Source organism: Molossus molossus, unplaced genomic scaffold, assembly GCF_014108415.1.
Source record: "Molossus molossus isolate mMolMol1 unplaced genomic scaffold, mMolMol1.p scaffold_m16_p_6, whole genome shotgun sequence".
Lineage (NCBI taxonomy): Eukaryota > Metazoa > Chordata > Mammalia > Chiroptera > Molossidae > Molossus > Molossus molossus.
The window spans coordinates 49679931-49694468 of NW_023425399.1; the positions used below are offsets into that span (position 1 = coordinate 49679931).

General features: G+C 38.1%; 1 protein-coding gene across 1 annotated transcript in view; it reads right to left on the minus strand.

Moving 5' to 3' along the window:
• NAPB (NSF attachment protein beta) overlaps positions 1–14538 on the minus strand; it is a 67647-nt gene continuing 53109 nt past the window's right edge. Inside the window, exons 8-11 of the mRNA XM_036244960.1 lie at positions 2947–3051; positions 2068–2136; positions 1650–1700; positions 1–494 (exon numbers count right to left, since the gene is read on the minus strand). Coding sequence (XP_036100853.1) covers positions 384–494; positions 1650–1700; positions 2068–2136; positions 2947–3051 — 336 coding nt within the window. The 3' untranslated portion in view covers positions 1–383. The remainder of the gene's footprint in view (positions 495–1649; positions 1701–2067; positions 2137–2946; positions 3052–14538) is intronic.

Here is a 14538-nt window from a genome sequence, read left to right on the forward strand (position 1 = left end):
CAGAGAAAATACAAAGCATTGATTAGAGCAATGGGTTAAGTACTCAAGTCCAAGAAAAAGGACAGAAAAATACATGGCAAAATTAAACATGGGCTCTGCAAATATCAAATAACAAGAATACAATTCTGAAGTAGTACTCAGAAAAGTCGGGGCACTCTGGCAAGCATTAAATAGCCCATCACACCCACATAATGCAAAAGAGCTTCTTTTATTCATCTGCTTAACAGTCACATAAACACAGCAAACTTGAACCACACACACATAGATCATTTGGTTCATGTGCAACAAAACTGGGCCATTAAATGGGCATCCCATAAAGGTCACTTGACCCTAAGAGGAACTAAAGAGGATTTAGCCGCATGCCACAAAGACTTATAAATGTTTCACTTTAGGTCTCCATCTCCTTCTCCATTCCCTTGGATGGACTTTTTGATACGAAGCAACATGGTAGTAAGCCACTGATCCAAGCGAGATATTGAGTCAAATTCCTTCACCTAGTTTAAGGTTAGAGGAACAGAAATTAGTCCATGAAAATGCAATAAAAATAAAACAACAGCTGTTTAAACATAGTGATAATCCACCAACTTTCTTCATTTAAAATTATGTATTCTAATTCATAACTTTCATTAAAAACTTTATTTTTTCATTTTCTGTGCCTCCCTGGCCAGTGTGGCTGAGTGGATTGAGCATTATCCTATGAACTTAGAGGTCCTGGTTCAATTCCCAGTCAGGGCACATGCCCGGGTTGTGGACTCAATCTTCAGTAGTGGGCACGCAGGAGGCAGCTGATCAATGTTTTGCTCTCTCTCTCTCCCTTCCTCTCTCTCTACAAAATCAATAAAAACATATTTTTAAAAAAGTTTCTGTGCCTTTTATATTGTTCTGTATATAACATGTGATGACAAAAATTCCTAACAGCTTTTATAACTGGAATAAGAACACAATATGGCAAAGAAAATTAGACCATGTATAAGACTTAGAAGAGAAATGGAAAATTATAATAGTGTTCCAAAATCCAATGAACAAGAAAAAAGGTATTTGCAGAGACAGGATGTGTGGAAGCAGAATTCCATTAACTCATTTCAACACATTACTAAAGAATGATATTTCAATAAGATGGAAATGGTTTTGTAGCAAAAGTTAAATGGGAAAACATTCCTTCCCACTACTATGTCAAAGCACGATAAATATACTAATGGGGGATATTGAGAATCTTGCTTGATTCTAAACATAAGATGGCAAAAGATGAAAAAACAGAAGATAGATAAATATAAAGAAAACAATCTTCCATTTATTTTATGCCAGGAATATAGCAAACTCTCAGTACTGCTTTTATATTTTAAATTGTATTTAACTGATTTTACTATACACATATTTATGGAGATTATTTTCAAAAGAAAACATTCAAACAGCAAATTGTAACAATATGTGATATTTTTTTTCTTCAATGCCTTACATCTCAATTCATCATTGGCTAATGAAATTGTACAAATATATAGGTTTGTGGAATATATAAAACATGACCTTTGGAAATTACAATTTAGGTATTGGAATAATGTTCAAATAAATGTTCAGCATTTATATAATGAAAATAAAAAGTTTCTGTAACAAATCTTCAAAGACTGCATTATCTCAAAGACATGACTTACTGCTTCAGTGTAAGCTTCACTGTTCTGTTCTTCATGAGCTTCTAGAAGTTTCTAGTAACATAAATATAGAAAAATTAGTTTGGTAGGTAGAAAAGTTCCACCTATGAATAGAGATACTTTAAATACAGAAATAGCTTAGTATCACATTAACTGATATTGTTAAATACTTTACAAAATTGGAGAAATATGCAAAAACAAAGAATTAACTCAAGTCATGGATCTAGTATTTGTGCTAACAGTTCTGAATTGCCTGCTTCAGAATACAAGTCTATATTCCTGACTCTTAGTGGCATTTGAAACCTATTATGCAAAAGCAGGAAAGGTTCGTCAGCAGACTTCATAGAATTAAAACTTCACTTCATATCCAGTCCCATCTGACAGCAAAGGCTTTTTTCTTCAAAGTTCTAATACTACTTACTTTCAACAATTTACATTCCCTTGAATCAGTAAATGCTGGAAACATTTCCTCATATTTCTCAAGAGCAAGCTGAGAGAGAAAAACCATTCATTAATGTCCGAGTCACTAAACCAGGAAACAAAGCTTTGAACGTTCTGTTAACTTCAGTAGGACTCATCTACATCCTATTTAAGTGTATATGAAGTATGTATTAAATTCAGCATCAAAATCAACACAGGAACCTATCTATTCTGACTTTCAATTCCAGTTAAGAATAAATTTCTAAACCAATTTTTCTGAATTAGGTTGCTGTAGAGAAGATGTTGTGAATCAAATCTAATTCTGCAAACCTCATAAACTAGTGTCTCTTTGCATCCATTAAATGGAATTTGTTCTTAAGACTGTTATGATTCCCAAAATATCTGTTAGACCACTATTCAAGGCTGGAAGGAAAACTGCTTTTCTTCTTAGTGATTTTAATTCTACTCTTCCAACTCCAACTGAAAACAACACAGTTACTCAACTCTCTGTCCCTTGTCTCTCAGCTTTCACTTGGCTTTTCATTTTCTCCCCAATCCTCATTCCAATTACAATTCCACTTCTAAGTTTTTAAAAAAGGAAGTCATTCTATTTAGCTCTCTAATTTATTTAAGGCAAAACTGTTGACGAAAACGTGGTAACCAGGGAACTTTAACAGAACAGCTTAGGCAGCTGTTACAAGATTACAGCTGGGATACATACCATATTATTATTATTATTTTTAATGTACTCAGTTTAGTCTTGCAAATAATGAGTATCACCTAAACACAGTGATATAAAGAACAACAGAATACCTGACTGGGGCCTACTCTCATGGGTAATGTGTAGCAGAAAACTAGTACTAAAGAACTGACTACTTACCTTGGCATTTAACTCATCGACTATGAAGTGACAGAGGGCAGCTTTAAAGAAGTAATCCTTTGCACTGTATTTCAACAGAGGATTATCCATGGTGTTTGCCCCAACCTAGGCAAAGTAAGCAGAATTATTTATTTATTTATTTTTAATCCTCACATGAGGACATTTTTGCATTTATCTTCAGATAGAGCGGGAGGGAGGGAGAGAGGAAGAGAGAGAGAGAGAGAGAGAGAGAGAGAGAGAGAGAGAGAGAGAGAAACATCAATGTGACAGACACATCGAGTAGCTGCCACCCACACAACCCCAACCGGGACTGGGGACAAACTGCAACCAAGGTTCGTGCCTTTAGCGGGAACCAAAACCTGGACTCTACGGTCCACAGGCCAGCACTCTAACCACTGAGCCAAACCGGCCAGGGCCAGAATTAGATTTAAAAGATCTGGCTTGACCGAAAAATGGCGGCGGAGTGAACGGAGCTACACAGACCGTCTCCCAGAACCAAACTGGAATTCCAACTATAACACAGACAAATCGACGGGGAAAACCAACAGAAAAGCAGCTTGCGAGGACCATACAACGAAGGACACTGACTCCATCCCGGTAGGCTTGCGAAGGCGCGAGACGGGGCTGGGAGCCCACGGTCGGCAGCTCGGCAGCGGCCTTGGCTATAAGCGGCGCCCGCGGGTTACACTCCCAGGCGGCCCCACAGCGCAGCCGGGACAGAGGCTAAAATGGCCACAGCCACTCACCTTGGGCTCCGGCGGAGGGAGGGCAGACTGGACTGGAACTGTGTCGGGACACTCGGGGTTTGGAGGGCGCTCAGAGCTTTGGCTGAGTGCAGCCACTCAGGACGGTGGCCACATTGCTCTTTCCCAGAGCTCTAAGGAGAGGCAGCAGCCCCTCCCTCGGAGATCCAACCCCACCCTGTGGGCCATTGAAGTGCTAATTGAGGCTCAATAACAACCAGCATCTGCCCCACCCTCATGAAAGCCCCTTGGCTGAGCACCAGAGGGAGTTTTTCAATCAACTGACAACCCAAAACTCATCAATTAACCTAGACTGCTAGCTTCCAGGCAAAAAGCTAGAGGATAACAGTACGTTTCCTGGGCTGGCAACTTTAACCAGGAAAGTAAGACTTGACAGTGGTGTTCAACGTGGGTCCTCCCTCGCTCATCTAAACACAGGAGAGGGAGCCACAAACAGCAGAACACCAACACCCAAGGGAGAACTTGACAGGCTCCAAACCCCACAGTGATAGCCAAAATGGTGAAACACAGAAACAGAAGCCAAATGAAAGAGCAAGACACCTCCACCGAAGATGACATCAATGTGGAGCAATTAGGCATGTTAACAGAGCTAGAATTCAGAGCCATGATCTTGAGGAAGCTGAACAGCATGAGTAAGGACATAGAGACACTGAAAATAAGCCAAATGGAAATTAAAAACCAACAAGAAGAGATAAAAAATGACATATCAGAAATAAAAAACACATTGGAAGGTTTAAATAGCAGAGTAGGGGAAGCTGAGGACCGGATCAGTGAATTAGAAGACAGGGTAGAAAAAATCAACCAATCAGAAAAACAAAAGGAAAAAACTATTAAAAAACAGGAAGACAGCTTAAGAGAACTATGGGACAACTGGAAACGTAATAATATTCGCATCATAGGAGTCCCTGAAGAAGAAGAAAAGGAGCAAGGGATAGAGAATATATTCAAAAAAATAGTGAGAGAAAACTTCCCTAATTTGGTGAAGGAAGAAGGCATTCAAGTTCAAGAAGCACAGAGAGTCCCAAGTAAGAAGAACCCAAACAGGCCCACACCAAGACACATAGTAATTAAAATGCCACAAATTAAAGACAAAGAGAGAATCCTAAAAGCAGCAAGAGATAAGCAACAGGTTACCTACAAAGGGAACCCCATAAGGCTCTCAGCTGACTTCTCACAAGAAACACTACAGGCCAGAAGAGAATGGCATGAAGTTATCAAAGTCATGAAAAACAAGAATCTGAATCCAAGACTACTCTACCCAGCAAGGCTATCGTTCAAAATAGAAGATCAAATAAAGAGCTTCCCAGACAAAAAAAAGCTAAGGGAATACATTAGCACCAAACCAGCACTGCAAGAAATGTTAAAAGGACTGCTGTAATTAGCAGTAGAAATGGGAAGAAAAATAGAACCACACTAAACAAAAATGGCAATAAATAAGCACATATCAATAATCACCTTAAACGTAAATGGATTGAATGCTCCCATAAAGAGACACAGAGTAGCTGATTGGATAAGAAAGCATGACTCATCTATATGTTGTTTACAAGAGACCCACCTCTCAACAAAAGACTCACATAGGTTGAAAGTGAAGGGATGGAAAAAAATTTTCCAAGCAAATGGAAAGCAAAGAAAAGCTGGGGTAGCAATTCTCATATCTGATAAAATAGATTTCAAAATGAAGACCATAACTAGAGACAAAGACGGCCACTACATAATATTGAAAGGATCTATCCAACAGGAAGATATAACCTTGATAAACATATATGCACCCAATATAGGAGCACCAAAATATATTAAAAACCTTCTGGAGGACTTCCAAGGAGAAATCGACAACAATACAATCATAGCAGGGGACTTCAACACCCCGTTGACAGCACTGGATAGATCCTCTAGGCAAAAAATTATCAAGGAAACAGAGACTCTAAATGAAGCACTAGACCAAATGGATGTAATAGATATCTACAGAGAATTACACCCCAAAACTACATAATACACATTCTTCTCAAGTGCACAGGGGACATTCTCAAAGATAGACCACATGATAGGACACAAACTAAATCTCTACAAGTTCAAGAAGATTGAAATCATATCAAGCATCTTATCAGATCACAATGGCATGAAACTAGAAATCAATTGCAACAAGAACATGCAAAGACATTTCAACACATGGAGGCTAAATAGCATGTTATTAAACAATGAATGGGTCACCGAGGAGATCAAGGAAGAAATCAAAAACTTCCTGGAAACCAATGAAAATGAAGACACAACAACACAAAATCTATGGGATGCAGCGAAAGCAGTTCTGAGAGGGAAGTTCATAGCACTACAGGCCTACCTCAAAAAACAAGAAAAATTTCTAATTGACTGTCTATCCTCACAACTTAAAGAATTAGAAAGCAAACAAAAAGAAAACCCCAAAGCAAGTAGAAGGAAGGAAATAGTAAAGATCAGAGCAGGAATAAATGACATAGAGACCAAAAAAACAATTCAAAGGATCAATGAAACAAAGAGCTGGTTTTTCGAAAAGATAAACAAGATTGATGGACCCTTAGCTAGACTCACCAAGAAACAAAGAGAGAGAACCCAAATACACAAAATCAGAAATGAAAGAGGAGAAGTAACAACCAACACCACGGAAATACAAAAGATCGTTAACAACTACTATGAACAACTATATGGCAACAAATTCAACAATCTAAGCGAAATGGACAAATTTCTAGAGACACACAGTCTCCCAAAACTATTCCCGGAAGAGATAGAAAACTTGAACAGACCAATAACAACTAAGGAAATTGAAGAGGTAATCAAGACTCTCCCAGCAAACAAAAGCCCAGGCCCAGATGGTTTCACGGGGGAGTTTTACCGAACATTCAAAAAAGAACTAACACCCATTCTCCTCAAACTATTTCAAAAAATTCAAGAAGAAGGAAGACTTCCAAACACGTTCTATGAGGCCAGCATAATTCTAATTCCAAAACCAGAAAAAGACACTACGAAGAAAGAAAACTACAGGCCAATATCCCTGATGAACATAGACGCCAAAATCCTTTACAAAATACTAGCAAATCGAACCCAGAAATACATCAAAAAAATTATTCACCATGACCAAGTGGGATTCATCCCAGGGATGCAAGGCTGGTACAATATTCGCAAATCAATAAACGTGATACTCCACATAAACAAAATAAAGAATAAAAACCACATGATCATATCAATAGATGCTGACAAAGCATTTGACAAAATCCAGCATCCATTTCTGATAAAAACGCTCAGCAATGTAGGAATAGAGGGATCATATCTGGACATAATAAAGGCCATATATGAAAGACCTACAGCCAACATCATACTCAATGGACAGAAACTAAAACATTTCCATTAAGAACAGGAACAAGACAGGGATGTCCACTTTCGCCACTCTTATTTAACATTGTACTGGAAGTCTTAGCCACAGCAATCAGACATGAAGAAAAAATAAAAGGGATCCAAATTGGAAAGGAGGAAGTGAAACTGTCATTATTTGCAGATGACATGATATTGTACATAGGAAACCCTAAAGACTCCATCAAAAATCTATTAGACTTAATAAATGAATTTGGCAAAGTAGCAGGATACAAAATTAACGTCAAGAAATCGACGGCATTCTTGTACATCAATGATGAACTCACAGAAAGAGAAACTGAAAAAACAATCCCATTTACCATCGCTCCAAAAAAATTACGATACCTAGGAATAAACTTAACCAAAGAAGTAAAGGACCTATTTGCAGAAAACTACAGGTCATTGAAAAAAGAAATAGAGGAAGATATAAAAAAGTGGAAGCACATACCCTGTTCATGGATTGGAAGAATTAACATCATTAACATGTCCATACTACCCAAAGCAATCTATAGATTCAATGCAATCCCCATCAAAATACCAACGACATATTTCATAGAACTAGAACAAATACTTCAAAAGTTCATATGGAACCAAAAAAGACCCCGAATAGCCACAACAATCTTGAAAAAGAAGAACAAAGTTGGAGGGATCACAATACCAGATATCAGGTTATACTACAAAGCGACTGTAACCAAAACAGCCTGGTACTGGCACAAGAACAGGCATATAGACCAGTGGAACAGAACTGAAAACCCAGAAATGGACCCAAGGCAATACGCTCAATTAATATTTGACAAAGGTGGCAAGAGCATAGAGTGGAGTAAAGACAGCCTCTTTAATAAATGGTGTTGGGAAAATTGGACAGCTACATGCACAAAAATGAAACTAGACCATCAACTTACACCATAAACAAAAATAAACTCAAAATGGATAAAAGACTTAAATGTGACCCGTGAATCCATAAAAATTCTAGAAGAAAATGTAGGCAACAAAATTTCGGATATCATACGGAGCAGAATTTTCACTGATACATTACCTAAGGCAACAGAAATAAAGGAGAAAATGAACACATGGGACTACATCAAACTAAAAAGCTTTTGCACAGCAAAAGAAACAATCTTCAAAATGGAAAGGCAACCCACTGTATGGGAGAACATCATTGCCAATGATGTATCAGATAAGAGGTTAATTTCCAATATATACAGAGTGCTCATACAACTCCACAAAAGGAAGACAAAGAACCCAATTAAAAAATGGGCAGAGGAGCTGAATAGACACCTCTCCAAACAGGACATACAAATGGCCAGGAGACATATGAAGAAATGCTCAACATCACTAATCATCAGAGAGATGCAAATTAAAACAACAATGAGGTATCACCTCACACCTGTCAGAATGGCCGTCATCAACAAATCATCAAACAACAAGTGTTGGCGAGGGTGTGGAGAAAAGGGGACTCTAATACACTGCTGGTGGGAATGCAGACTGGTACAGCCGCTATGGAAAACAATATGGTGCTACCTCAAAAAATTAAAAATTGAACTTCCATTTGACCCAGTGATCCCACTGCTGGGAATATACCCTAAGAAGCCTGAAACACCAATCAGGAAGAATATATGTACCCCCATGTTCATAGCAGCAGTATTTACAATAGCTAAGATGTGGAAACAGCCCAAGTGTCCACCAGTAGACGAATGGATAAAAAAGCTGTGGTACATATACACAATGGAGTACTATGCAGCGGTAAGAAAGAAAGATCTCTTATCCTTTGAGACGACATGGAGGGACCTGGAAAGTATTATCCTAAGCCAAAGAAGCCAAGCAGAAAAAGACAAATACCACATGATCTCACTTATATATGGAATATAATGAACATAACAGTCTGAGGAATACAGTAGACCCAGACACATGGAAGTAGGGCACAGACTGACATCCCTCAGAAGAGGGGATGGGGGGTGGGGGGGTGGGAAGAGATAAACCACAGAACTTATATGCATGTATGCATGACCAATGGACATGGACAACTAAGCCGGGGACATGGTGGAGGGGGGGGGGTGCCAATGGGGTAAAAAGGTAAAATGTCTGTAACAAAAAAATAAATAAATAAAAAAATTCAAAAAATAAAAAATAAAAATAAATAAAAAAAAAAAGATCTGGCTTTTTTGCTTTTTCTTTTACTGAATTTATTGAGGTGACACTGGTTAATAAAGCCATATAGGTTTCAAGCATACAATTCAATAAAACATCATCTGCATACTGCATCGTAGACTCACCACCCAAAGTTAAGTAAGTCTATTTCCATCCCCACTTATCCCCCCACCTTTGCCCACTTCCACCTCCTCACAACTACATTTCCCTCTGACTATCACCACACTGGTTTCCATGTCTGTGTGTCATATGTGTGTGTGTGTGTGTGTGTGTATGTATATATATACACATATATTATTTTTTAAAAGGGTTGACTTCTTATATTAGGCAAGCTGATTCTAATCTATTGTCTTTAGAAAATAATTCTGTATCTTGTGTTAGTTTAGCTATGAAATACATTCTTTTAATCTAATATCATAACTAAAAAATTTTACTAAAATAAATAATATTTAATACATAAAGTGATGACCTATTAAAAATGACTCAGAACACTTCCACTTGTAGAAAGATGGAATAAACATACTTTGCTCTATTTCTCCTAAGTACAACTGAAAGCCCCAGTCATTTTATATAAAACAAATGTAAAACTGAAAGGTGAAGAAAAAATAGCAGACTAATGGGACCTTGAGACACCACGGAAAACATGGGTTTTCTTTCTCTTTCATATATTCCTCATTTTTTATAGAAAAAAGCCTGCAACCAGCAACCTATAAAAGTCATTGGATATGTGTGTGTGTGTGGTGGTGAAAGAATAGACAAAAGTCTGCTGTCTCTAGTCAAAGGACCAGGAAAGGGGCAGCCTAACAAAAAAGAAGATGTTTAGATAATAACTGTTCTACCTCAGCCGAACAACACAAGAACACTGTGGACTTACCCTCACTCACATCATCAAAGGCCAAAGAGGAAATCAAGAAGTCCATCCTTTCAAGACTACAAAGAGGAGCCCAATATTCTTACTGAGGTGGCTTCAGAGAAGGCCAAGAAGGGAGCCAAGCCTGCATCGCTGCCAGCTAGTAGTGAACTCACTCCTCCACGCCTGTTGCTGAGGCAGTGTAGACCACACGAGTAGCCTAGATTATACCTCTCTCCTGTAGGAATGAGGTATTTTCATCTATCGGCAGGCATGGTTTCAGAAGATGCCTTCTCATCTATCAGCAGCCATGGTTTCAGAAGATGCCTACTGGAGGGTTAAGAATTTCACCATCACCTGGCAATAGCAAAGATAACCACAGGATGGAGGTGGAGGTGAGCAAGGAGGAGCTGGAATAAAATAAGGGCCCACCCCAGATGTCAATGGAGGCCAAGTGAGAAGCCTCTACCTGGTAGTAGTGTTGCAACACACCCTTTCAGAACCAGAGCAATGTCACAGAAAACCAGAAGACAGAGAAGGTTTAAGTAATATCCAGTCTCATAACATAACGTGAAAATGCCCACTTTTCAATGGAAACTTACTCACCATACAAAAGAAAGAAAATCTTAGGCTAAAAAAAAAGGAAAACTAACAGATGACATGTCTGAGATAGCATCAATGTTAGAATTATCTAACAAAGGTTTTGAAAGAGCCCTCATGAAAATGCTTCAAAATAGTAATACAAAAATACCTCAAAGCAAAACAAAACAATAACAAAACAAAACAAACAAACAAACAAAAACAGAAAGCATCAACAACAACAAAAAAATCCACAATAAAAAAATCCCTGAAGACATAAAGAAGAACAAAATGGAAATTTCAGAACTGAAAAATACAAAATCACATAAAAAGTAGATGGCTCGAGGTTGTTAAAATGGTGGCTGAGTGAATAGAAACTACATAGACGATCTCCCAGGACCAAATGGGAATTACAACTAAAATAAAGACAAATCATCACAAAAAAGCAACAGAAAAGCAGTGGAACAGGACCGTATAACCAGGGACACTGGTAGGTTCTGCGGAGGTACTAGAGGGTGGCGGGCTAGAAGCCCACAGACAGCAGTGGTCTTCGCTGTCAGCGGTGCCCTCGGCAATAAAAGACCAAGCCTGCTCCACAGTGCACAGAGCCAGGACAGAGCGCTAAAACAGCCACAGCCACTCAACTTGGGCTCTGGCGGATGGAGGGTAGACGGGACTGGAACTGTGTGGGGACAGCGGGGATTGGGAGGGTGCTCAGAGTTTTTGCTGAGTCTCGTCCACAAAGGACCGTGGCCAGCTTGCTCCTTCCCAGAGCTGTTGGGAAAAGCAGCAGCCCCTTCCTCAAAGATTTAGCCCTTTCCAGGTGAGGCAAAGAAATGCAAATTGAGGCTCATTAATAACCAGCATCTGTCACACCCACTGAAAATCCTCCCACTGAAAATCCTCTTACGCAGAACACCAGGGCTACATTAAAAGGCCCCGAGTAACTGAGACTAAGAGCCTGCAGGCAAAAAGCTAGAAGATAACTGAACCTTTCCTGGGCTTCAAAATCTACCCAGGAAAGTAAGACTTGACAGTGGTGTTTAACGTGGGCCCACCCAGGCTAATCCAAACCCAGTAGAGGGAGCAACAAACAGCAGAACACCAACACCCACAGAAAATGTTTGGCAGGCTCCAAAGCCCACTGAAATAGCCAAAATAGTGAAACAAAGAAATAAATCCGAAATAAAAGAACAAGAGAACTCAATTGAAGATGAGATCAGTGAAATGCAGCTAAGCTAATTAACGGAGGTAGAGTTCAGAACTATGATCTTGAGGATGCTCAACAGCATGAGTAAGGACCTCAACACCATGAGTAAAAATATAGAAACATTGAAAACCAACCAGATGGAAATAAAGAATGACATAGCAGAAATGAAGAACACATTGGAAAAACTAACCAGCAGAGTAGAGGAAACTGAGTACCGGATCAGTAAATTAGAAGACAGGGTAGGAAAAAAATCAACCAATCATAAAACCGAAAGGAAAAAAACAATTAAAAATAGTAAAACAGCTTAAGAGAACTGTGGTACAACTGGAAACATAATAATATTCACATCATAGGAGTCCCCAAAGAAGAAGAAAATGGGCAAGTATTAGAGAATATAACTGAAGAAATAGTGACAGAAAGCTTTCCTAACTTGGTGAAGAAAGAAGGCATTCACGTTCAAGAAGCACAGAGAGCTCCAAGTAAGAATACAAACAGGCCCGCACCAAGACACATAATAATTAAAATGCCAAAAATTAAAGACAAAAAGAAAATCCTAAAGGCAGCAAGAGATAAGCAACAGGTTACCTACAAAGGAACCCTCATAAGGTTATCATCTGACTTCTCAACAAAAACACTACAGAGCAGAAGGGAGTGGCATGAAGTAATCAAGGTCATGAAAACCAAGGATCTGAATCCAAGACTACTCTCTCCAGCAAGGCTATCATTCAAAATAGAAGGTCAAATAAAGAGCTTCCCAGATAAAAATAGTCTAAGGGAATATATTAACACCAAAGTAGCAGTGCAAGATATGCTAAAAGGACTGTTGCAATTAGTAGAAGAAATAGGAAGAAAAATATAACCAAAATAAACTAAAATGTCAAAAAATAAGTACATATCAATAATCGCCTTAAATGTAAATGATTTGAATACTCTGATAGAGAGACACAGAGTAGCTGACTGGATAAGAAAGCATGACTCACATATATGTTGTTTGCAAGAGACCCACCTCACAACAAAAAAATACACATAGGTTGAAAGTGAAGGGATGGAAAAAAGTATTCCAAGAAAATAAAAAGAAAAAAAAAGTTGGGGTAGCAGTACTCATATCTGATATATTAGATTGCAAAATGAAGGCCATAACTAGAGACAAACAAGGCCATTACATAATATTGAAACGATCTATCCAACAAAAAGATATAACCTTGGTAAACATATATGCACCCAATTTAGGAGCACCAACATCTATTAAAAGTCTTCTGGAGAACTTCAAAGGAGAAATAGACAGCAATACAATCATAACAGGGGTCTTCAACACTTTGCTGACATCTGGATAGATCCTCTAGACAAAAAATTAACAAGAAAACAAAGACTCTAAATGAAGTGCTAGATCAAATAGATTTAATAGATATCTACAGGGAATTATACCGCAAAACTACAGAATTCACATTCTTCTCAAGTGCACATGGGACGTTCTCAAAGATAGACCACATGTTAGGGCACAAACTAAGTCTCTACAAGTTCAAAAAGATTGAAATCATATCAAACATCTTCTCAGATTACAATGGCATGAAACTAGAAATCAATGGCAACAAAACATGCAAAGATATTTGAACACATGGAGGCTAAATAGCATGTTATTGAACAATGAATGCGTTACCATGGAGATCAAGGAATAAATTAAAAACTTCCTGGAAAACAATAAAAATGAACACACAACAATACAAAATCTATGGGATGCAGCAAAAGCAGTTCTGAGAGGGAAGTTCATGCCCTACAAGTGTACCTCAAGAAGCAAGAAAAATGTCTAATAGACAATCTAACCTCATAACTTAAGGAGCTAGAAAGCAAGCAAACAAACAAACAAAAAACTCCAGATCAAGTAGAAGGAACAAAACAGTAAAGATCAGAGCGGAAATAAATGACATGCAGACCAAAAAAAAAAAAAAACAATTCAAAGAATCAATGAAACAAAGAGCTAGTTCTTTGAAAAGATAAACACGATTGATGGATCCATAGCTAGACTCACCAGGAAACAAAGAGTAAGAACCAAAATACACAAAATCAGAAATGAAAGAGGAGAAATAATAACTGACACCACAGTAATACAAAGGTTTGTTAACAAATATTATGAACAATGCTATGGCAACAAATTCAACAATCTAAGCAAAGTGGACAAATTTCTAGAAACACATAGTCTCTCAAAACTGAATCAGGAAGAGATAGAAAACTTAAACGGGCCAATAACAACTATGGAAATTGAAAATGTAATCAAGAAACTCTCAGCAAACAAAAGCCCAGGCTGGGACGGCTTCATGGGGGAGTTTTACTGAACATTCAAAGAAGAACATCTATTCCCCTCAAACTATTTCAAAAAATTCAAGAAGAAGGAAAACTTCCAAACTTGTTCTATGAGGCCAGCATAATTCTAATTCCAAAACCAGGAAAAGACACTACAAACAAAGAAAAGTACAGAACAATATCCCTGATGAACATAGATGCCAAAATCCTGAACAAAATACTAGCAAATCGAATTCAGCAATACATCAAAAAACTATTCACCATGACCAAGTGGGATTCATCCCAGGGATGCACAGCTGGTACAATATTCGCAAATCAATAAATGTGATACTCCACATAAACAAAATGAAAGATAAAAATCATAT